Source organism: Rhinoraja longicauda, chromosome 8 (assembly GCF_053455715.1).
Source record: "Rhinoraja longicauda isolate Sanriku21f chromosome 8, sRhiLon1.1, whole genome shotgun sequence".
Taxonomy (NCBI): domain Eukaryota; kingdom Metazoa; phylum Chordata; class Chondrichthyes; order Rajiformes; family Arhynchobatidae; genus Rhinoraja; species Rhinoraja longicauda.
The window spans coordinates 4,013,471-4,037,828 of record NC_135960.1 but is presented as its reverse complement, the minus strand read 5'-3'; the positions used below and the strand labels follow the sequence as shown (position 1 = coordinate 4,037,828).

General features: G+C 49.5%; 1 protein-coding gene across 1 annotated transcript in view; it reads right to left on the bottom strand.

Moving 5' to 3' along the window:
* wnt10a (wingless-type MMTV integration site family, member 10a) overlaps positions 1-20,872 on the bottom strand; it is a 60,463-nt gene extending 39,591 nt beyond the window's left edge. The window contains exon 1 of the mRNA XM_078404366.1: positions 20,613-20,872. Coding sequence (XP_078260492.1) covers positions 20,613-20,763 — 151 coding nt within the window. The 5' untranslated portion in view covers positions 20,764-20,872. The remainder of the gene's footprint in view (positions 1-20,612) is intronic.
* Positions 20,873-24,358: the final 3,486 nt, after the last annotated feature.

The following is a 24,358-nucleotide window of genomic DNA, read 5'->3' as shown; positions in this document are numbered from 1 at the left end:
GAACTGTGAGGAAGATACTATGAGGTTGCAGGGTGACTTGGACAGGTTGTGTGAGTGGGCGGATGCATGGCAGATGCAGTTTAATGTGGATAAGTGTGAGGTTATCCACTTTGGTGGTAAGAATAGGAAGGCAGATTATTATCTGAATGGTGTCAAGTTAGGAAAAGGGGACGTACAACGAGATCTGGGTGTCCTAGTGCATCAGTCACTGAAGGGAAGCATGCAGGTACAGCAGACAGTGAAGAAAGCCAATGGAATGTTAGCCTTCATAACAAGAGGAGTTGAGTATAGGAGCAAAGAGGTCCTTCTGCAGTTGTACAGGGCCCTAGTGAGACCGCACCTGGTGTACTGTGTGCAGTTTTGGTCTCCAAATTTGAGGAAGGATATTCTTGCTATTGAGGGCGTGCAGCGTAGGTTTACTAGGTTAATTCCCGGAATGGCGGGACTGTCATATGTTGAAAGACTGGAGTGACTAGGCTTGTATACACTGCAATTTAGAAGGATGAGAGGAGATCTTATCGAAACGTATAAGATTATTAAGAGGTTGGACACATTAGAGGCAGGAAACATGTTCCCAATGTTGGGGGAGTCCAGAACCAGGGGCCACAGTTTAAGAATAAGGGGTAGGCCATTTAGAACGGAGATGAGGAAAAACTTTTTCAGTCAGAGAGTTGTGAATCTGTGGAATTCTCTGCCTCGGAAGGCAGTGGAGGCCAATTCTCTGAATGCATTCAAGAGAGAGCTGGATAGAGCTCTTAAGGATAGCGGAGTCAGGGGGTATGGGGAGAAGGCAGGAACGGGGTGCTGATTGAGAATGATCAGCCATGATCACATTGAATGGCGGTGCTGGCTCGAAGGGCCAAATGGCCTCCTCCTGCACCTATTGTCTATTGTCTATTGTCTATTGTCTATTGTCTATTGTCATAAGTTCAGAGGTGAAAGGCGTAGAATTAGGCCATTCGGCCCATCAAGTCTACTCCGCCATTCAATCATGGCTGATCCATCTCTCCCTCCACACCCCACTCTCCTGCCTTCTCCCCATAACCCCTGACACATGTACTAATCAAGACTGAGGAAGGTTCTCGACCCGAAACGTCACCCATTCCTTCTCTCCCGAGATGCTGCCTGACCCGCTGAGTTACTCCGGCATTTTGTGCCTACCTTCGATTTGTACAGGCGTCTGCAGTTATTTTACTATGTACTAATCGAGAAACTATCTGTGCCTTAAAAATTTCCATTGACTTGGCCTCCACAGCCGTCAGTGGCAAAGGATTCCACAGTTCCTAACGTCGAGTACAATTGGAATGAATGTGGGATTGGTGTTAAAGGAAGCTTGATACCAGGCACCGATTCAATGGGCTGAAGGGCCTGTTCCCGTGCTTCTTGCCTGTATGTGACCTGGGTTAAAAATAACCCTTAGGTTTCCTCATACCAATGACATTTAGTGACAGTTTGCAGATGCAGCAAGTGGTTCGGAAGGCAAGTCCACATTCGGCATTAATTGCAGCAGGAATGTTTGACTTGGGTGAGACCTGTTTGCCGCAAGCCCTTGGCCTGGGGGCAGCGTGACAAAGGTTCACAAGTTTGATGTCTAGAAATCAAGGCTGAACATGTTGCCTTCTTAATATAGACACAAAATGCTGGAGTAACCCAGCGGGCCAGGCAGCTTCTGCGGAGAAAAGGAATAGGTGAAACATAGAAACATAGAAAACAGGTGCAGGAGGAGGCCATTCGGCCCCTTCGAGCCAGCACCGCCATTCAATGTGATCATGGCTGATCGTCCCCAATCAATAACCCGTGCCTGCCTTCTCCCCATATCCCTTGATTCCACTAGAGCTCTATCTAACTCTCTCTTAAATCCATCCAGTGATTTGGCCTCCACTGCCCTCTGCGGCAGAGAATTCCACAAATTCACAACCCTCTGGGTGAAAAAGGTTCCTTCCCACCTCAGTTTTAAATGGCCTCCCTTTTATTCTAAGACTGTGGTTCTGGACTCGCCCAACATTGGGAACATTTTTCCTGCATCTAGCTTGTCCAGTCCTTTTATAATTTTATATGTTTCTATAAGATCCCCTTTTTCGAATCTTTCTTCGGGATCCCGAAAAGTGGTCCCGACCCGAAACGTCACCTTCTTTCTCTTCCCAGATGCTGCCTGACCGCTGAGATACTCCGCATATTGTGTCCATCTTTGGTTATCATATCATATCATATATATATACAGCCGGAAACAGGCCTTTTCGGCCCTCCAAGTCCGTGCCGCCCAGTGATCCCCGCACATTAACACTATCCTACACCCACTAGGGACAATTTTTTTAAAACATTTTACCCAGCCAATTAACCTGCATACCTGTACGTCTTTGGAGTGTGGGAGGAAACCGAAGATCTCGGAGAAAACCCACGCAGGTCACGGGGAGAACGTACAAACTCCTTACAGTGCAGCACCCGTAGTCAGGATCGAACCTGAGTCTCCGGTGCTGCATTCGCTGTAAAGCAGCAACTCTACCGCTGCGCTACCGTGCCAACGTCTGCAGTTCCTTCCTACACAGGGACCGCGGATGCAACTGAAGATAGACACAAAATGCAGGAGTAACTCAGCAGGACAGGCAGCATCTCTGGAGAGAAGGACAATAGACAATAGACAATAGGTGCAGGAGGAGGCCATTTGGCCCTTCGAGCCAGCACCGCCATTCAATTCGATCATGGCTGATCATTCTCAATCACATTAATAACTTGGATGAAGGGATTAAAAGTACCATTAGCAAATTTGCAGATGATACAAAGCTGGGTGGCAGTGTGAACTGTGAGGAAAATGCTATGAGGTTGCAGGGTGACTTGGACAGGTTGTGTGAGTGGGCGGATGCATGGCAGATGCAGCTTAATGTGGATAAGTGTGAGGTTATCCACTTTGGTGGTAAGAATAGGAAGGCAGAGTTTTATCTGAATGGTGTCAAGTTAGGAAAAGGGGAGGTACAACGAGATCTGGGTGTCCCAGTGCATCAGTCACTGAAAGGAAGCATGCAGGTACAGCAGGCAGTGAAGAAAGCCAATGGAATGTTGGCCTTCATAACAAGGGGAATTGAGTATAGGAGCAAAGAGGTCCTTCTGCAGTTGTACAGGGCCCTAGTGAGACCTCACCTGGATTACTGTGTGCAATTTTGGCCACCAAATTTGAGGAAGGATATTCTTGCTATTGAGGGCGTGCAGCGTAGGTTTACTAGGTTAATTCCCGGAATGGCGGGACTATCATATGTTGAAAGACTGGAGCGACTAGACTTGTATACACTGGAATTGAGAAGGATGAAAGGAGATCGTATCGAAACGTATAAGATTATTAAGGGGTTGGACACGTTAGAGGCAGGAAACATGTTCCCAATGTTGGGGGAGTCCAGAACAAAGGGCCACAGTTTAAGAATAAGGGGTAGGCAATTTAGAACTGAGATAAGGAAAAACTTTTTCAGTCAGAGAGTTGTGAATCTGTCACATTTATAGACAGATGGTTCCCATTTTCTTTTTTTTAAATTTAAATAGACAATAGACAATAGGTGCAGGAGGAGGCCATTCGGCCCTTTGAGCCAGCACCGCCATTCAATGTGATCATGGCTGATCATTCTCAATCAGTACCCCGTTCCTGCCTTCTCCCCATACCCCCTGACTCCGCTATCCTTAAGAGCTCTATCTAGCTCTCTCTTGAATGCATTCAGAGAATTGGCCTCCACTGCCTTCTGAGGCAGAGAATTCCACAGATTCACAACTCTCTGACTGAAAAAGTTTTTCCTCGTCTCCGTTCTAAATGGCCTACCCCTTATTCTTAAACTGTGGCCCCTGACTAACTTTACGTTTTTTTCCGGCTAAAACATTATAATGCGAACCATACCTGTCCATGGCTGTTCCCCCTCGTGACAATCTCTCCCCAGTAACACTGGCCAAACCTGACCACCTGCAAATTATTATATCCAGCTGAAGAATTCCGCAAATCAATGGTCGAAGAAATCAAAATGACCACAAAAACGCTCGGTGGATTTTGAAATTGCTCCTGCCCCCAGGCAACAGTTAGCTCGAAAGGACAAACAGAGATGAAAGTTACAGACCGTGTAACTTTCGGACAACTTATCAAAGCCCTGATGCAAAACATAGAAACATAGAAAATAGGTGCAGGAGTAGGCCATTCGGCCCTTCGAGCCTGCACCGCCATTCAATATGATCATGGCTGATCATCCATCTCAGTATCCCGTACCTGCCTTCTCTACATACCCCCTGATCCCTTTAGCCGCAAGGGCCACATCTAACTCCCTCTTAAATATAGCCAATGAACTGGCCTCAACTACCCTCTGTGGCAGAGAATTCCACAGATTCACCACTCTCTGTGTGAAAAAAAACGTTCTCATCTCGGTCCTAAAAGACTTCCCCCTTATCCTTAAACTGTGACCCCTTGTCCTGGACTTCCCCAACATCGGGAACAATCTTCCTGCATCTAGCCTGTCCAACCCCAAATCATCTGGGGCAATGGCGGCACGGTGGCGCAGTGGTAGAATCGGCGCCTCACAGCGCCGGACAACCCGGGTTCGATCCCGACCACGGGCGCTGCCCGTACGGAGTTCCCGCTAACTGGATAGCACGCAACAAAAACGCTTTTCACTGTACCTCACAGCGCTTGACAATAAACTAAACCACTAAACTAGAGCGAACTGATGATTTCTCCACGGAAGACATCAGTGAATTAAATGGACTTTCACCGCCATCGAATATTTGATGATCACATTGCTACGGTAGAGTTGCTGCCTCACAGCGCCGGAGACCCGGGTTCCATCCCGACCACCGGTTGCTGTCTGTACGGAGTTTGTACGTTCTCCCCGTGACCTGCGCGGGTTTGGTTTTCTCCGAGATCTTCGGTTTCCTCCCACGTTCCAAAGACATGCAGGGTTTGTTGGTCAATTGGCTTGGTATGAATGTAAAATTGCCCCTGGTGTGTGTAGGATAGTGTTAGTGTGCGGGGATCGCAATGGGCCGAAGGGCCCAGTTTCTGCGCTGCATCTCTAAACTGAACTATTTATTCACAAATTGCTGGAGTAACTCAGCGGGTCAGGCAGCATCTCGGGAGAGAAGGAATGGGTGACGTTTCGGGTCGAGACCCTTCTTCAGACTGATGTCAGGGGGGCGGGACAAAGGAAGGATATAGGTGGAGACAGGAAGATAGAGGGAGATCTGGGAAGGAGGAGGGGAAGGGGTGGACAGAGGAGCTATCTGAAGTTGGAGAAGTCGACGTTCATACCACCGGGCCGCAAACTGCCCAGGCGAAATATGAGGTGCTGCTCCTCCAATTTCCAGCGGGCCTCACTATGGCACTGGAGGAGGCCCATGACAGAGAGGTCAGACTGGGAATGGGAGGGGGAGTTAAAGTGCTGGGCCACCGGGAGATCAGTTGCGTAGAAGGAGAACTGGGAAGGGGGAGGGGAAGAGAGGGACAGAGGAACTATCTAAAGTTTGAGAAGTCGATGTTCATACCGCTGGGCTGCAAGCTGCCCAAGCGAAATATGAGGTGCTGTTCCTCCAATTTCCGGTGGGCCTCACTATGGCACTCGACCCGAAACGTCACCCATTCCTTCTCTCCTGAGATGCTGCCTGACCCGCTGAGTTACTCCAGCATTTTGTGAATAAATACCTTTGATTTGTACCAGCATCTGCAGTTATTTTCTTACTCTAAACTGAACTAGATAGGTAAAGAATCTCATGAAATTCTGCTGTTCATGTCCATGCCCACCGGCATTTCATTCTCTTGTGTTCAATTGCGATCCACATTAATTCCCACAGTACAAAATTCCCACTGATATGCAGGTACAACAAGCAATTAGGAAAGTTAAGGCTTGTCCAGAACAAGGGGCCACAGTTTAAGATTAAGGAGTAGGCCATTTAGAATTGAGATGAGGAAAAACATTTTCAGTCAGAGAGTTGTGAATCTGTGGAATTCTCTGCCTCAGAAGGCAGTGGAGGCCAATTCTCTGAATGCATTCAAGAGAGAGAGCTAGATAGAGCTAGATAGATCTCTTAAGGATAGTGGAGTCAGGGGGTATGGGGAGAAGGCAGGAACGGGGTACTGATTGGGAATGATCAGCCATGATCACATTGAATGGTGGTGCTGACTCGAAGGGCCGAATGGCCTCCTCCTGCACCTATTGTCTATTGACTGCAGGTCCATCTAGCCTGTCCAACCCCTTAAGAATTTTGTAATTTTCTATAAGATCTATAAGATATAAGAAGGCAGGTACGTGGATAGGACAGGTTTGGAGGGGTATGGACCAAACGCAGGCAGGTGGGACTAGTGTAGTTGGGACATGTTGGCCGGTGTGGGCAAGTTGGGCCGAAGGGCCTGTTTCCACACTGTGTCACTCTATGACTATTTGACTCTATGAATAGTTAAAGGCCTGGATAGAGTGGATGTGGAGAGGATGTTTCCACTAGTGGGAGAGTCTAGGACCAGAGGTCACGGCCTCAGAATTAAAGAACTACCTTTTAGAAGGAGATGAGGAGGAATTTCTTTAGTCAGAGGGTGGTGAATCTGTGGAATTCATTGCCACAGAAGGCTGTGGAGGCCAAGTCAGTGGATATTTTTAAGGTGGAGATTGATAGATTCTTGATTAGTACGGGTGACAGGGGTTATGGGGAGAGGGCAGGAGAATGGGGTTAGGAGGGAGAGAGAGATCATCCATGATTGAATGGTGGAGTAGACTTGATGGGTCGAATGGCCTAATTCTGCTCCTATAACGTATGAACTTATGTATGACTATGATTTGGGTCGAAAGGCCTTTTTCCGTGTTGTGTAACCTTAAATATATTCAATAATATATCACCGACATAGACAGCATATATCAGAGTCTGATAGACACAAAATGCTGGAGTAACTCAGTGGGACAGGCAGCATCTCTGGAGAGCAGGAATGGGTCACGTTTCGGGTCGCGACCCTTCTTCAGACAAAACATATTATGACCACTGACAGGCGTAGTGAATAACATTGATTATCTTGTTACAGTGGCACCTGTCAAGGGGTGGGATATATTAGGCAGCAAGTGAACAGTCAGTTCTTGAAGTTGACGTGTTGGATGCAGGAGAAATGGGCAGGAGTAAAGACCTGAGCGACTTTGACAAGGGGCAAATTGTCTTGGCCAGACGACTAGGTCAGAGCATCTCTTAAACGGCAAGGCTTGTGGGGTGCTCCCGGTCAGCAGTGGTGAGTACCTACCTACCGACATTGGTCCGAGGAGGGACAAACCTCAAACCGGCGACAGGCAGGGTGTTGGGCGCCCAAGGCTCATCGATGCGCGAGGGCAACGAAGGCTATCCCGTCTGGTCCGAACCGACAGAAGGTCGACTGTGGCACAAGTCACAGAAAATGTTTACGGGTGGTCGCGGGAGGAATGTGTCACAATACACAGTGCATCGCACCCTGCTGCGTATGGGGCTGCACACGGAGGACCAACAGCATATTGGGCAGGTGGTCATAATGTTTTGGCTGATCGGGTCATAATGTTTTGGCTGATTGGTGTGTGTCAGAGTGGAACTGTTTGGCGGAGCTGACCACTTGATCTCACTTCCCTCCCCGTTCCTCAAAGCCTTCCAAGTGTCTGCTTTTCAAGTCGACGATTATCTGAATGGTGTCAAGTTAGGAAAAGGGGACGTACAACGTGATCTGGGTGTCCCAGTGCATCAGTCACTGAAAGGAAGCATGCAGGTACAGCAGGCAGTGAAGAAAGCCAATGGAATGTTGGCCATCATAACAAGAGGAGTTGAGTATAGGAGCAAAGAGGTCCTTCTGCAGTTGTACAGGGCCCTAGTGAGACCACAGCTGGAGTACTGTGTGCAGTTTTGGTCTCCAAATTTGAGGAAGGATATTCTTGCTATTGAGGGCGTGCAACGTAGGTTTACTAGGTTAATTCCCGGAATGGCGAGACTGTCATATGTTGAAAGACTGGAGCGACCAGGTTTGTATACACTGGAATTTAGAAGGATGAGAGGAGATCTTATCGAAACGTAAAATATTATTAAGGGGTTGGACATGTTAGAGGCAGGAAACATGTTCCCAATGTTGGGGGAGTCCAGAACCAGGGGCCACAGTTTAAGAATAAGGGGTAGGCCATTTAGAACTGTGATGAGGAAAAACTTTGTCTATTGAAGCTTTTTTTCCGAGTTATAATTGAACCTGCCGCCACTCAGGAAGCACTTTGCAGATCGAGACCCCACGCCGCGCCAGACAGAAACCTTGATCCCCAACACTTGAATATTTAACTTACTTCAACTTACAAGCAGTGGAAAACGATTCAGCCCGTTTTCTGATGGTGGCGGCACGGTGGCGCAGCGGCAGAATCGCTGCCTCACGGCGCCAGAGACCCAGGTTCCGTCCTGACTACAGACAATAGACAATAGACAATAGGTGCAGGAGGAGGCCATTCGGCCCTTCGAGCCTGCACCGCCATTCAATGAGATCATGGCTGGTCATCCAACTCAGTATCCCGTACCTGCCTTCTCTCCATACCCCCTGATCCCTTTAGCCACAAGGGCCACATCTAACTCCCTCTTAAATATAGCCAATGAACTGGCCTCAACTACCTTCTGTGGCAGAGAATTCCACAGATTCACCACTCTCTGTGTGAAAAAAAACCTTTCTCATCTCGGTCCTAAAAGACTTCCCCCTTATCCTTAAACTGTGACCCCTTGTTCTGGACTTCCCCGACATCGGGAACAATCTTCCTCCATCTAGCCTGTCCAACCCCTTAAGAATTTTGTGAGTTTCTATAAGATCCCCCCTCAATCTTCTAAATTCCAGCGAGTACAAGCCGAGTCCATCCAGTCTTTCTTCATATGAAAGTTCTACCATCCCAGGAATCAATCTGCTGAACCTTCTCTGTACTCCCTCTATGGCAAGAATGTCTTTCCTCAGATTAGGAGACCAAAACTGTACGCAATACTCCAGGTGTGGTCTCACCAATGCCATATACAACTGCAGCAGAACCTCCCTGTTCCTATACACAAATCCCCTCGCCATGAATGCCAACATACCATTCGCTTTCTTCACTGCCTGCTGAACCTGCATGCCTACTTTCAATGACTGGTGCACCACAACACCCAGGTCTCGTTGCATCTCCCCTTCTCCTAATCGGCCACCATTCAGGTAATAGTCTGCTTTCCTTTTCTTGCCACCAAAGTGGATAACCTCACATTTATCCACATGATACAGCATCTGCCATGCATTTGCCCACTCACCTACGCTATCCAAGTCACGTTGCAGCCTCCTAGCATCCTCCTCACGGCTAACACTGCCCCTCAGCTTCGTGTCAGGTTCCATCCTGACTACAGACAATAGACAATAGACAATAGGTGCAGGAATAGGCCATTCGGCCCTTCGAGCCTGTACGCACCGCCATTCAATTTGATCATGGCTGATCATTCTCAATCAGTACCCCGCTCCTGCCTTCTCCCTGTACCCCCTGACTCCGCTATCCTTAAGAGCTCTATCCAGCTCTCTCTTGAATGCATTCAGAGAATTGGCCTCCACTGCCTCCTGAGACAGAGAATTCCACAGATTCACAACTCTCTGACTGAAAAAGTTTTTCCTCATCTCCGTTCTAAATGGCCTACAACCCCTTATTCTTAGACTGTGGCTCCTGGTTCTGGACTCCCCCTGGTTCTGGACTCCCCCTGGTTCTGGACTCCCCCTGGTTCTGGACTCCCCCTGGTTCTGGACTCCCCCTGGTTCTGGACTCCCCCTGGTTCTGGACTCCCCCTGGTTCTGGACTCCCCCTGGTTCTGGACTCCCCCTGGTTCTGGACTCCCCCTGGTTCTGGACTCCCCCTGGTTCTGGACTCCCCCTGGTTCTGGACTCCCCCTGGTTCTGGACTCCCCCTGGTTCTGGACTCCCCCTGGTTCTGGACTAACTGTGCGCTGTCTTTGTGGAGTTTTTACGTTCTTCCCCCCGTGACCACGTGGTCTTCCCCCAGGATTTCCGATTCCCTCCCCACTCTCCAAGGACGTACAGATTTTGTAGGTTAATTGACGTTGGTGAAATTGTAAATGGTCCCCTTGTGTGTGTAGGGTGGTGTAGCGGGGATCGCTGGTCGGCATGGACTCGGTGGGCCGAAGGGGCCTGTTTCCGCGCTGTAATTCTAATCTAAACTAAAACTTCTATTCTTTGCCCTTTGCACAAAAACCTTATCTTTGCATTTCTCCAATTGCAAAGACTGTCTATGTTGTGAGGCATTATAGTCAATAGACAATAGACAATAGGTGCAAATTGGTCAATCTATAGACAATAGACAATAGGTGCAGGAGGAGGCCATTCGGCCCTTCGAGCTAGCACCGTCATTCAATGTGATCATGGCTGATCATTCTCAATCAGTACCCCGTTCCTGCCTTCTCCCCATACCCCCTGACTCCACTATCCTTAACAGCTCTATCCAGCTCTCTCTTGAATGCATTCAGAGAATTGGCCTCCACTGCCTTCTGAGGCAGAGAATTCCACAGATTCCACAGTCATGGAGTCAGAGAGCGATACAGCGTGGAAACAGGCCCTTCATCCCAACTTGCCCATGCCCACCAACATGTCCCATCTAAACTAGTGTCCCTCCCTGCCCGCGTTTGGCCCATATCCCTCCGAACCTGTCCTATCCATGTACCTGTCTAACTCTTTCTTAAATGTTGGGATAGTCCCTGCCTCAACTACCTCCTCTGGCAGCTTGTTCCATACACCCACCACCCTCTGAGCGAAAAGTTACCTCTCAGATTCCTATTAAATCTTTTCCCTTTCACCTCGATTTCCCTACTCTGGGCAAGAGACTCTGTGCGTCTACCCGATCTATTCCTCTCATTAGCTTGGGTTTAGGGGCACAATTCAAGATAGCACCCAAGTAGGGTTACCAACTTCCTCACACCCAATTGCGGGACAAGGTGACGTCACCGCCCAGCGCTCCATGTGACCTCACCCAGCCAGCGGGCAAGTTCTCCCGCTCCACCAAAGGCGGCCGCCTGGGCCGGGAGGCGGGTTGCTACGCAATCTCCCTTAGGCAGCGCCTGGGCCTACAGCGGTCACCGGGCTACAGTGTCCGGGCCTACAGCGTCCGGGCCTACAGCGTCCGGGCCTACAGCGTCCGGGCCTACAGCGTCCGGGCTTACAGCGTCCGGGCCTACAGCGTCCGGGCCTACAGCGTCCGGGCCTACAGCGTCCGGGCCTACAGCGTCCAGGCCTACAGCGTCCAGGCCTACAGTGTCCGGGCCTACAGTGTCCGGGCCTACAGTGTCCGGGCCTACAGTGTCCGGGCCTACAGTGTCCGGGCCTACAGTGTCCGGGCCTACATTGTCCAGGCCAACAGAGTCCAGGCTGGGGGTTGCCAACTACACCACTCCCAAATACGGGACAAGGTGACGTCATCGCCCAGCGCCCCACGTGACCTCACCCAGCCAGCAACCTCGTGCTCCCGCTCCACCAATGGCGGCCGCCCGGGCCGGGAGGCGGGTTGCTACGAAACCTCCGTTAGGCGGCGCCCGGGTTTTGGCCTACTCTGTCCGGGCCTACGCTGTCTGGAAGGTAGGCACAGATTTTAACCAGCATCTGCAGCCCTACAGCGGCCCACGGGCCTAATACGGGACAAGGGCGCGTTCCCGTACGGGACAATTCAATTTAGCCCAAAATGCGGGATGTCCCGGCTAATACGGGACAGTTGGCAACCCTATGCCCAATGGCCTCCTCCTTCACCTATTGTCTATTGTCTATTGACCAGAAGTGTATCTGCAATCGTGCATTACATAACTGCACTCTTTTTCAAATCTCTCCTCCAACACCTGCTTGCTATTCCTTTTATCAGGTTGGAAAGGGTCCAAAGAGGATTTACAAGGATGCTGCCTGGACTCGAGGGCCTGAGCTGTAGGGAGAGGTTGAGCAGGCTGGGACTCCATTCCTTGGAGCGCAGGAAGGTGAGGGGTGATCTTAACGAGGTGTACAAAATCATGAGAGGAATAGACTGGGTAGATGCATGGAGTCTCTTGCCCAGAGTAGGGGAATCGAGAAGGCCCAGAGGACCATCAGTCTGAAGAAGGGTCTCGACCCGAAACGTCACCCATTCCTTCTCTCCAGAGATGTTGCCTGACCCGCTGAGTTACTCCAGCATTTTGTGAATCGACAACCAGAGGATGTCGGTTATATGGTGAAGGGGTAAAGATTTAATAGGAAGATGAGGGGTAACTTTTTTTTTACACAAAGGGTAGTGGGTGAATGGGACGAGCTGCCGGAGGAGGTAGTTGAGGCAGGGACTAATGCAACAAGAGAGAGCTAGATAGAGCTCTTAAGGATAGCAGAGTCAGGGGGTTTGGGGTGAAGGCAGGAACGGGGTACTGATTGAGACTGATCAGCCATGATCACATTGAATGGTGGTGCTGGCTCGAAGGGCCGAATGGCCTCCTCCTGCACCTATTGTTTATTGTCTATAACATTTAAGAAACAATTAGACAGGTTCATGGATAGGACAGGTTTGGAGGGATGTGGGCCAAACGCAGGCAGGTGGGACTAGTGTAGATGGGACATGTTGGTCGGTGCGGGCAAGTAGGGCCGAAGGGCATGTTTCCGCACTGTGTAACTCTACAGCTTTATGTCTCTGTGCACTGTGGACGGCTCGATTGCAATCATGTATAGTCTTCCCTGTGACTGGATAGCACACAACAAAAGCTTTTCACTGTACCTCGGTACACGTGACAATAAACTAAACTGAACAGGAGATAGGTACAAAGAGCTGGAGTAACTCAGCGGGACAGGCGGCATCTCTGGAGAGAAGGAACGGGTGACGTTTCGGGTCAACCAGAAACGTCACCCATTCCTTCTCTCCAGAGATGTTGCCTGAGTTGAGCTGAGTTCTACAGTTGTACCGGGCCCTGGTGAGACCGCACCTGGAGTACTGTGTGCAGTTTTGGTCTCCAAATTTGAGGAAGGATAATTCTTGCTATTGAGGGCGTGCAGCTTAGGTTCACTGGGTTAATTCCCGGAATGGCGGGACTGTCGTATGTTGAAAGGCTGGAGCAATTAGGCTTGTATACACTGGAATTTAGAAGGATGAGGGGGGATCTTATTGAAACATATAAGATAATTAGGGAATTGGACATATTAGAGGCAGGAAACATGTTCCCAATGTTGGGGGAGTCCAGAAAAACGGGCCACAGATTAAGAATAAGGGGTAGGCCATTTAGAACAGAGATGAGGAAGAACTTTTTCAGTCAGAGAGTGGTGAAGGTGTGGAATTCTCTGCCTCAGAAGGCAGTGGAGGCCAGTTCGTTGGATGCTTTCAAGAGAGAGCTGGATAGAGCTCTTAAGGATAGCGGAGTGAGGGGGTATGGGGAGAAGGCAGGAACGGGGTACTGATTGAGAGTGATCAGCCATGATCACATTCTGGCTCGAAGGGCTGAATGGCCTACTCCTGCACCTATTGTCTATTGTCTATTGTCTATTGAGTTACTCCAGCTTGTCGCGTCTGTCCTCACTTTAAACCAGCACCTGCAGTTCCTTCTTGGACTACACAGGTGTGGTTTACAGGGGTCTCCAGAGGGAAAGCCTGCACAGGTTAGAAGGAAAATTCAGGCCACTGAATAATTTAAAAAAGCCACATCACGCACGCACGCACGGACTGAGAGCAGCGAAAAGTAGTGGGATGAATTAAACATTGAAAGACCCTGTCACTTTTGGTTACAGGGAGCAGAGATCAAACGCATTAAAGAGAGCAGAACCACTTACTGCCTGAAGGTGCCATGCACTTGGGAAGAAAAATCACACTCTGTTTGAGTATTTATATAGGGCGAGAAAGGGACAAGGGAAAAGGAGCAAGCAACATACATAGGATCAGCCAAAACATTATGACCACCGACAGGCGTAGTGAATAACATTGGTTATCTTGTTACAATGGCACCTGTCAAGGGGTGGGATATATTAGGCAGCAAGTGAACAGTCAGTCCTTGAAGTTGACGCGTTGGATGCAGGAGAAACGGGCAGGAGTAAAGACCTGAGCGACTTTGACAAGGGCCAAATTGTCACGGCCAGACGACTGGGTCAGAGCATCTCTGAAACGGCAAGGCTTGTGGGGTGCTCCCGGTCGGTCAGCAGTGGTGAGTACCTACCAACCGACAGTGGTCCGGGGAGGGACAAACCACAAACCGGCGACAGGCAGGGTGTTGGGCGCCCGAGGCTCATCGATGCGCGAGGGCAACGAAGGCTATCCCGTCTGGTCCGAACCGACAGAAGGTCGACTGTGGCACAAGTCACAGAAAATGTTAATGGTGGTCACGTGGAGGAATGTGTCACAATACACAGTGCATCGCACCCTGCTGTGTATGGGGCTGCACACGGAGGACCAACAGCACATTAGGCAGGTGGTCATAATGTTTGGGCTCATCAGGTCATTGTATTTTGGCTGATCGGTGTCTATGCATAGGAGTGGGGACAGGTAAACAAGCCAATACTGAATGGACAGACACAAAATGCTGGAGATTTTATCGAAACGTATAAGATTATTAAGGGGTTGGACACGTTAGAGGCAGGAAACATGTTCCCAATGTTTGGGGGAGTCCAGAACAAGGGGCCACAGTTTAAGAATAAGGGGTGGGCCATTTAGAACGGAGATGAGAAAAAACTTTTTCAGTCAGAGAGTTGTGAATCTGTGGAATTCTCTGCCTCAGAAGGCAGTGGAGGCCAATTCTCTGAATGCATTCAAGAGAGAGCTAGATAGAGCTCTCAAGGATAGTGGAGCCAGGGGGTACGGGGAGAAGGCAGGAACGGGGTACTGATTGAGAATGATCAGCCATGATCACATTGAATGGCGGTTCCTTAAGAGCTCTATCTAGCTTCGCTCAGTCCGCTTTAACCAACCTGATCTCCCGGTGGCCGAGCACTTCAACTCCCCCTCCCACTCCCAGTCTGACATTTCTGTCATGGGCCTCCTCCAGTGCCATAGTGAGGCCCACCGGAAATTGGACGAATAGCACCTCATATTTTGCCTGGGCAGCTTGCAGCCCAGCGGTATGAACATCGACTTCTCCAAGTTTAGATAGTTCCTCTGTCCCTCTCTTCCCCTCCCCCTTCCCAGTTCTCCCTCTATCTTCCTGTCCCCACCTATATCCTTCCTTTGTCCCGCCCCCCCTGACATCAGTCTGAAGAAGGGTCTCGACCCGAAACGTCACCCATTCCTTCTCTCCTGAGATGCTGCCTGACCCGCTGAGTTACTCCAGCATTTTGTGAATAAACACCTTCGATTTGTACCAGCATCTGCAGTTATTTTCTTACTCTTCTTACTTGCCACAGAAGGCAGTGGAGGCCAATTCACTGGATGGATTTAAGAGAGAGTTAGATAGAGCTCTAGGGGTTAGTGGAATCAAGGGGTACGGGGAGAAGGCAGGCACGGGTTACTGATTGTGGATGATCAGCCATGATCACGATGAAGGGCGGTGCTGGCTCGAAGGGCCTAAATGGCCTCCTCCTGCACCTATTTTTTATGTTTGCAGCAGGATATTTCGTTTGGAAAGAGAAGAGGTTTCAGGGATAGATGATCACTGCATTAAGTGAATGGTGAGAAACGCAAGCTGTTATTCCTCGCTGTGGAATCGGCAAATGGCAAGGCACGAGCTCGTGGGAGCAAGTTGTCAGATGTAATCCACTTCACCCGGAGAAAGAGAAAGCTAAATTATTGACACTGACGGAGCAAAGTGCAAATGCATCAGTCGGCGTGCCTCCAACAGTTCACAACAGGCAGCACAGTCAGAGCAGGCTCAGCACACGTGGGTTTACATCAGACACACCACAGACAGTGTTCATCATGTAGCAAGGCATCGCCAAGAGGAATTGTGTGTGTGTGCGTGCGCGCGTGTGCACGTGTGTGTGCACATGTTTGTGCATGTTTGTGAGTGTAAGCATGTTTATGTGTGTTTGTGTCTGTGTGTGTGTGCGCGTGTGGGGGAAAGTGTATGTGCATTTGTATGTGTCTGTGTGTGTGGTGTGTGTTTGTATGTGTGTGTGTATGCGTTTTTGTGTGTGTGTTTATGTGTGTGCCTGTGTGTGTGTGTGTGTGTGTGTGTGTGTGTGTGTGTGTGTGTGTGTGTGTGTGTGCCTGTGTGTCTGTGTGCCTGTGTGTGTGTGTGTGTGTGTGCGTGCGTGCGTGCCTGTGTGCCTGTGTGTGTGTGTGTGTGTGTGTGTGTGTGTGTGTGCCTGTGTGCGTGTGTGTGTGTGTGCGCGTGTGTGCATGTGTGCGCGTGTGCGCGTGTGTGCGTGTGTGCGTGCGTGTGTGCGCGTGTGTGCGCGTGTGTGTGTGTGCGTGTGTGTGCGTGTGTGCCTGTGTGTGTCTGCCTTAAGCTTGGTGAATTCACGTGCTAAAATGCCAGTTGACATGGGCTTTAGTTGAGAGAGGGAAGAGTTAACAGTGGAGGAAGGTACAGTAACAACATTTAAAAGACATTAGCACCGGATAAACACAAAGTACTGGAGAAACTCAGCGGGACAGGCAGCAACTCTAGAGAGAATGATGGATGACATTTCGGGTCGAGACCCTTCTTCAGTCTGAAGCAACATCCTCGAAATCTTCTCAAAATCAGACGCAGAATGAAATTTATTTTACTTTGATTTAGAGATACAGCCCTTTCCTATGCTGTGAAATTTAAGTTAAGGGTTAGGTTTATCATTGGCACGTTTTTAAAAAAATTTTTTTTTTTAGAGATACAGCACGGAAACAGGCCCTTCGGCCCACCGAATCCGCACCGACCAGCGATCCCCGCACACTAACACTATCCTACACACACTAGGGACAATTTACACTTACACCGAGCCAATTAACCTACATACCTGTCCGTCTTTGGAGTGTGGGAGGAAACCGAAGATCTAGGAGAAAACCCACGCAGGTCACGGGGAGAACGTACAAACTCCGTACAGACAACGCCCGTGGTCGGGATGGAACCCGGGTCTCCGGCGCTGCATTCGCTGTAAGGCGGCAACTCTACCCGCTACGCCACCGTGACCGCCCCATGCAAACACAGATCGGATACATCATAGAAACAGTCCAAACTCAAGTACAATAGGTGGAGCAAAGATGAAGATACAGAGTGCAGAATATAGTTCTCAGCGTTGTAGCGCAACAGTTCCACAGGCACATTGTAAATGATCCCTTGTGTGTAGGATGGGGTTAGTGTATGGCTTGTATACACTGGAATTTAGAAGGATGAGAGGCGATCTTATTGAAACATATAAGATTATTCAGGGATTGGACACGCTAGAGTCAGGAAACATGTTCCCAATGTTGGGGGAGTCCAGAACCAGGGGCCACAGTTTAAGAATAAGCGGTAGGCCATTTAGAACGGAGACGAGGAAAAACCTTTTCACCCAGAGAGTTGTGAATCTGTGGAATTCTCTGCCTCAGAAGGCAGTGGAGGCCAATTCTCTGAATGCATTCAAGAGAGAGCTAGATAGAGCTCTTAAGGATAGCGGAGTCAGGGGGTATGGGGAGAAGGCAGGAACGGGGTACCGATCGTGAATGATCAGCCATGATCACATTGAATGGCGGTGCTGGCTCGAAGGGCCGAATGGCCTCCTCCTGCACCTATTGTCTATTGTCTATTGGTCAGCTGTCTTCATGCTTTACTTCTAAACGAGTTCAGTTTAGAGCTGCAAAGACAAAATCCAATAATGTGTAGAGGTCAAATCCATAGCTTATAGGAGGCTTCGTTTGGAAGCTAAATGAATTCAGTTTTGCTGTTAGTTCAGTTTAGTTTAGATTACATTAGGGCGGCACGGTGGCGCAGCGGTAGAGTTGCTGCCTTACAGCGAATGCAGCGCCGGAGACCCGGGTTGGATCCCGACTACGGGCGCCGTCTGTACGGAGTTTGTACGTTCTCCCCGTGACCTGCGTGGGTTTTCTCCGAAATCTTTGGTTTCCTCCCACACTCCAAAGACATACCGGGTTTGTAGGTTAATTGGCTGGGCAAATGTAAAAATTGTCCCCAGTGGGTGTAGGATGGTGTTAGTGTGCGGGGATCGCTGGGCGGCACGGACCCGGTGGGCCGAAGGGCCTGTTTCTGCGCTGTATCTCTAAAATCTAAAAATCTAAAAGAAAATCTGCCTTGATAGCTGGTATCTCAAATTGAATCGAATGCACTTGTGTACCCTTGATAGGTTTGGGTTTGGTGTAGGTGTGGGAATCTATGGCGAGCTGATCATTTAACATCTGGTAAAAACAGGTCAGACGGTGGGCTTTACGTCTGCCTTGGAGAGTGTTCCACCCCGACGGATTTAGACGTTCGCCGACACTCACATCTCTCTCTCGTAGGTGTTTGTAACAAAACGAGCCGCATGTCTTTACACACGTTCGATGGAAGAAATGTTTTGATAGAAATTTTTTACGAAACTCTAGAAATAGTTCAATAGACAATAGACAATAGGTCGGTCGGTCGGTCGGTCGGTCACGCACACACGCACACACACGCTGCATTCGCTGTAAGGCGGCGGCTCTACCGCTGCGCCACCGTGCCGGTAGTAGGCCATTTAGGACTGAGACGAGGAAAAACGTTTTCACCCAGAGAGTTGTGAATCTGTGGAATTCTCTGCCACACACAGAAGGCAGTGGAGGCCAATTCACTGGATGCTTTCAAGAGAGAGTTAGATTTAGTTCTTCGGGCTAACGGAATCAGGGGAGCAGGCAGGAACGGGGTACTGATTTTGGATGATCAGCCATGATCACATTGAATGGAGGTGCTGGCTCGAAGGGCCGAATGGCCTCCTCCTGCACCTATTATCTATGTTTCTATGTTTCTATGATGCTACTCCATGATCATAATAATCATAATCATAATCATAATCATACTTTATTAGCCAACTATGCTTTGCAAGATATAAGGAATTTGATTATAGGATTAGGGAGATTACATATGATTCCGTGTCTCTGTGTCCCTGTGTCTCTGTGACTGTGTCTCTGTGACTCTGTGTCTCTGTGTCTCTGTGACTCTGTGTCTGTGTGTCCCTGTGTCTGTGTCTCTGTGACTCTGTGTCTCTGTGTCTCTGTGTCTCTGTGTCTCTGTGTCTCTGTGTCTCTGTGTCTCTGTGACTCTGTGTCTCTGTGTCTCTGTGACTGTGTCTCTGTGTCTCTGTGTCTCTGTGTCTCTGTGTCTCTGTGTCTCTGTGTCTCTGTGTCTCTGCGTCTCTGTGTCTCTGTGTCTCTGTGTCTCTGTGTCTCTGTGACTGTGTCTCTGTGTCTCTGTGTCTCTGTGTCTCTGTGTCTCTATGACTGTGTCTCTGTGTCTCTGTGTCTCTGTGTCTCTGTGACTGTGTCTCTGTGTCTCTGTGTCTCGGTGTCTCTGTGTCTCTGTGTCTCTGTGTCTCTGTGACTGTGTCTCTGTGACTGTGTCTCTGTGTCTCTGTGTCTCTATGTCACTGTGACTGTGTCTCTGTGTCTCTGTGTCTCTCTGTCTCTGTGACTCTGTCTCTGTGTCTCTGTGACTCTGTCTCTGTGTCTCTGTGTCTCTGTGTCTCTGTGTCTCTATGTCTCTGTGACTGTGTCTCTGTGTCTCTGTGTCTCTGTGTCTCTGTGTCTCTGTGTCTCTGTGACTCTGTGTCTCTGTGTCTCTGTGTCTCTGTGTCTCTATGTCTCTGTGTCTCTATGTCTCTGTGACTCTGTCTCTGTGTCTCTGTGACTCTGTGATTCCGTGTCTCTGTGACTGGAGCGACTAGGCTTGTATACACTGGAATTTAGAAGAATGAGAGGAGATCTTATCGAAACGTACAAGGTTATTAAGGGGTTGGACACGTTAGAGGCAGGAAACATGTTCCCAATGTTGGGGGAGTCCGGAACAAGGGGCCACAGTTTAAGAATAATAGGTAGGCCATTTAGAACGGAGATGAGGAAAAACTTTTTCGGTCAGAGAGTTGTGAATCTGTGGAATTCTCTACCTCAGAAGGCAGTGGAGGCCAATTCTCTGAATGCATTCAAGAGAGAGCTAGATAGAGCTCTTAAGGAAAGCGGAGTCAGGGGGTATGGGGAGAAGGCAGGAACGGGGTACTGATTGAAAATGATCGGCCATGATCACATTGAATGGCGGTGCTGGCTCGAAGGGCCGAATGGCCTCCTCCTGCACCTATTGTCTATTGTCTCTGTGTCTCTGTGTCCCTGTGTCTCTGTGTCTCTGTGTCTCTGTGACTCTGTGTCTGTGACTCTGTGTCTCTGTGTCTCTGTGTCTCTGTGTCTCTGTGACTCTGTGTCTCTGTGTCTCTGTGTCTGTGACTCTCTGTGTCTCTGTGTCTCTGTGTCTCTGTGACTCTGTGTCTCTGTGTCTCTGTGTCTGTGACTCTCTGTGTCTCTGTGTCTCTGTGTCTCTGTGTCTCTGTGTGACTCTGTGTCTCTGTGTCTCCGTGTTTCCGTGACTCTGTGTCTCTGTGTCTCTGTGTCTCTGTGTCCCTGTGTCCCTGTGTCTCTGTGACTCTGTGTCTCTGTGTCTCTGTCTCTCTGTGACTCTGTGACTCTGTGTCTCTGTGTCTCTGTGTCTCTGTGACTCTGTGTCTCTACGTCCCGCGGACGCACACACACACACACACACACACACACACACACGCTTGCCCGTACCTCTGCTGAAGATGACGCTGTCGTAGGGGATCTTGTTCTTGGTCTCCAGGCTGGAGCAGTTCCAGCGGTGCTCACGGAACTGGTGCTGGCACTCGTGGATGGCGATCTGGATGCCCTGGATGGCGGAGGCCGTCACGTCCGGATACCTCATGCACACCTCCAGCTGGCGGCGGGTCAGGCTGGAGAGGGTTAGGCACACCGTGTTAGCCGTGAGCACCGGGTCCACCCGGATCTTCAGGCCCAGGATCTCATTGCTCCAAACCCTGCGGTGAAAGGCAGAGAGAGAGAGAGAGAGAGAGAGAAGAGAGAGAGAGAGAGAGAGAGAGAGAGAGAGAAGGAGGGAGAGAGAGAGAGAGCTCACTTTAGTTCATTAGATTTCAAGACTTCAAGACTTCTTCAAGACAATAGACAATAGGTGCAGGAGGAGGCCATTCGGCCCTTCGAGCCAGCACCACCATTCAATGTGATCATGGCTGATCATTCCTGCCTTCTCCCCATACCCCCTGACTCCGCTATCCTTAAGAGCTCTATCGAGCTCTCTCTTGAATGCATTCAGAGAATTGGCCTCCACTGCCTTCTGAGGCAGAGAATTCCACAGATTCACAACTCTCTGGCTGAAAACCTTTTTTCCTCATCTCAGTTCTAAATGGCCTACCCCATATTCTTAAACTGTGGCCCCTTGTTCTGCACTACCCCAACATTGGGAATATGTTCCCTGCCTCTAACGTGTCCAACCCCTTAATAATCTTATATATTTCGATAAGATCTCCTCTCATCCTTCTAAATTCCAGTGTGTACAAGCCTAGTCGCTCCAGTCTTTCAACAAGACTGAAGGAGGGTCTCGACCCGAAACGTCACCCATTCCTTCTCACCCGAGATGCTGCCTGACCTGCTGAGTTACTCCAGCATTTTGTGAATCAAGACTTCAAGATCAATTGGGGGATCTTATCGAAACACATAAGATTATTTGATCTCCAAATTTGAGGAAGGATATTCTTGCTATTGAGGGCGTGCAGCGTAGGTTTACTAGGTTAATTCCCGGAATGACGGGACTGCCATATGTTGAAAGACTGGAGCGGCTAGGCTTGTATACACTGGAATTTAAAAGGATGAGAGGAGATCTTATCGAAACGTATAAGATTATTAAGGGGTTGGACACGTTAGAGGCAGGAAACATGTTCCCAATGTTGGGGGAGTCCAGAACCAGGGGCCACAGTTTAAGAATAAGGGGTAGGCCATTTAGAACTGAGATGAGGAAAAACTTTTTCAGTCAGAGAGTTGTGAATCTGTGGAATTCTCTGCCTCAGAAGGCAGTGGAGGCCAGTTATCTGAGTGCATTCGAGAGCTAGATAGAGCTCTTAAGGATAGCGGAGTCAGGGGGTATGGGGAGAAGGCAGGAATGGGGTACTGATTGAGAATGATCAGCCATGATCACATTGAATGGCGGTGCTGGCTCGATGGGCCGAATGGCCTCCTCCTGCACATATTGTCTAATTTATTGTCACATGTATCAATTAAGATACAGTGAAATTTGCGTTATCACAAAGCCAAACTAATTTATTGTCACGTGTACCGATGTGAATTGAAATGCTCTCGATCGCATGCTGGGCAGTCAGCGGAAAGACCATGCGTGATTACAATCGAGCCGTCCACAGCCAAACAAAAGACAAGTCTCACCCCGGCCACTCCCTCTTCTCCCCTCGCCCATCGGGCAAGATAAGATCAGCCATGATTGAATGGCAGAGTAGACTTGATGGGCCGAATGGCCTCATTCTACACCTATTCCTTATGACCTTAAGACCGAGTTTTAACTGCCCCTCCCACTCCCACACTGACCTCTCTGTCCTGGGCCTCCTCCATTGTCAGAGTGAGGGCCCAGCGCAAATTGGAGGAACAGCGCCTCATATTTCACCTGGGCATCCGGAGATGCTGCCTGACCCGGCGAGTTACTCCAGCACTTTGTGTCTTATCTGTGATATAAACCAGCACCTGCAGTTCCTTGTGTTCTCCGGAGATGCTGCCTAACGCCCCCCACCGAGTTACTCCAGCACACTTTGTGTTTTATCTCTGGCACAAACCAGCACCTGCAGTTCCTTGTGTTCTCCGGAGATGCTGCCTGACCCCCCCACCGAGTTACTCCAGCACTTTGTGTCTTATCTCTGGCACAAACCAGCACCTGCAGTTCCTTGTGTTCTCCAGAGATGCTGCCTGACCGGCCCAGTTACTCCAGCACTTTGTGTCTTATCTCTGGCACAAACCAGCACCTGCAGTTCCTTGTTTTCTCCAGAGATGCTGCCTGACCCGCCCACCGAGTTACTCCAGCACTTTGTGTCTTATCTCTGGCACAAACCAGCACCTGCAGTTCCCCTTGTGATCTCCGGAGATGCTGCCTGACCCCCCCCACCAAGTTACTCCAGCACTTTGTGTCTTATCTTTGATGCAGGTGCAGCAGGCAGTGAAGAAAGCGAATGGTATGATGGCATTCATAGCGAGGGGATTTGAGTATAGGAGCAGGGAGGTTTTGCTGCAGTTGTACAGGGCATTGGTGAGACCACACCTGGAGTATTGCGTACAGTTTAGGTCTCCTAATCTGAGGAAAGACATTCTTGCCATAGAGGGAGTACAGAGAAGGTTCACCAGATTGATTCCTGGGATGGCAGGACTTTCATATGAAGAAAGATTGGATAGACTCGGCTTGTACTCGCTGGAATTTAGAAGATTGAGGGGGGATCTTATAGAAACTTACAAAATTCTTAAGGGGTTGGACAGGCTAGATGCAGGAAGATTGTTCCCGATGTTGGGGAAGTCCAGAACAAGGGGTCACAGTTTAAGGATAAGGGGGAAGTCTTTTAGGACCGAGATGAGAACGTTTTTTTTCACACAGGGAGTGGTGAATCTGTGGAATTCTCTGCCACAGAAGGTAGTTGAGGCCAGTTCATTGGCTATATTTAAGAGGGAGTTAGATGTGGCCCTTGTGGCTAAAGGGATCAGGTGGTATGGAGAGAAGGCAGGTACAGGATACTGAGTTGGATGATCAGCCATGATCATATTGAATGGCGGTGCAGGCTCGAAGGGCCGAATGGCCTACTCCTGCACCTATTTTCTATGTTTCTATGATATAAACCAGGACCTGCAGTTCCTTGTGTTGTCCGGAGATGCTGCCTGACCCGGCGTGTTACTCCAGCACTTTGTGTCTTATCTCTGGCACAAACCAGTGCCTGCAGTTCCCCCTGTGATCTCCAGAGATGCTGCCAGACCCAGCACTTTGTGTCAGCTTTGAACGGCGATGAAGAGGCAGGCAAGGCAAGGCAGCAATTGCGGAATTAGAATTCAACGTAATCCCTGTGTCCTTGGTTGAGTCTGTAAACGGTGTCACTAATTATTGGAGGCATCTTTAATCCTGGAACGCACCTCGACTACAATAAGACTCGACTAAACCCCCATCGCAATGCCGAAGGGGAATTATCTGTAACATAATCCATTCTGTTGCCAAACCACAGCCCTGTCCACGGTTGGATAAAAGCCGATTAAATGCTATACAACTCAGATCCTGCTTCTCACTCACTGCAACGCACCCAGAGGGGAGATAACAGGAGATCTGCCTCGTGCTGTTAATTGCAGGATCGGGGATGAACAGGCAGGAACTTTTGATTCCGAGCCCGAGCGCTTATCTCAGCTTGTGTTCCGACTCGGATCATTCCACACAACTTCCAGGCTCCCCAATCCCTCCCTCTCCCTCTCCCTCT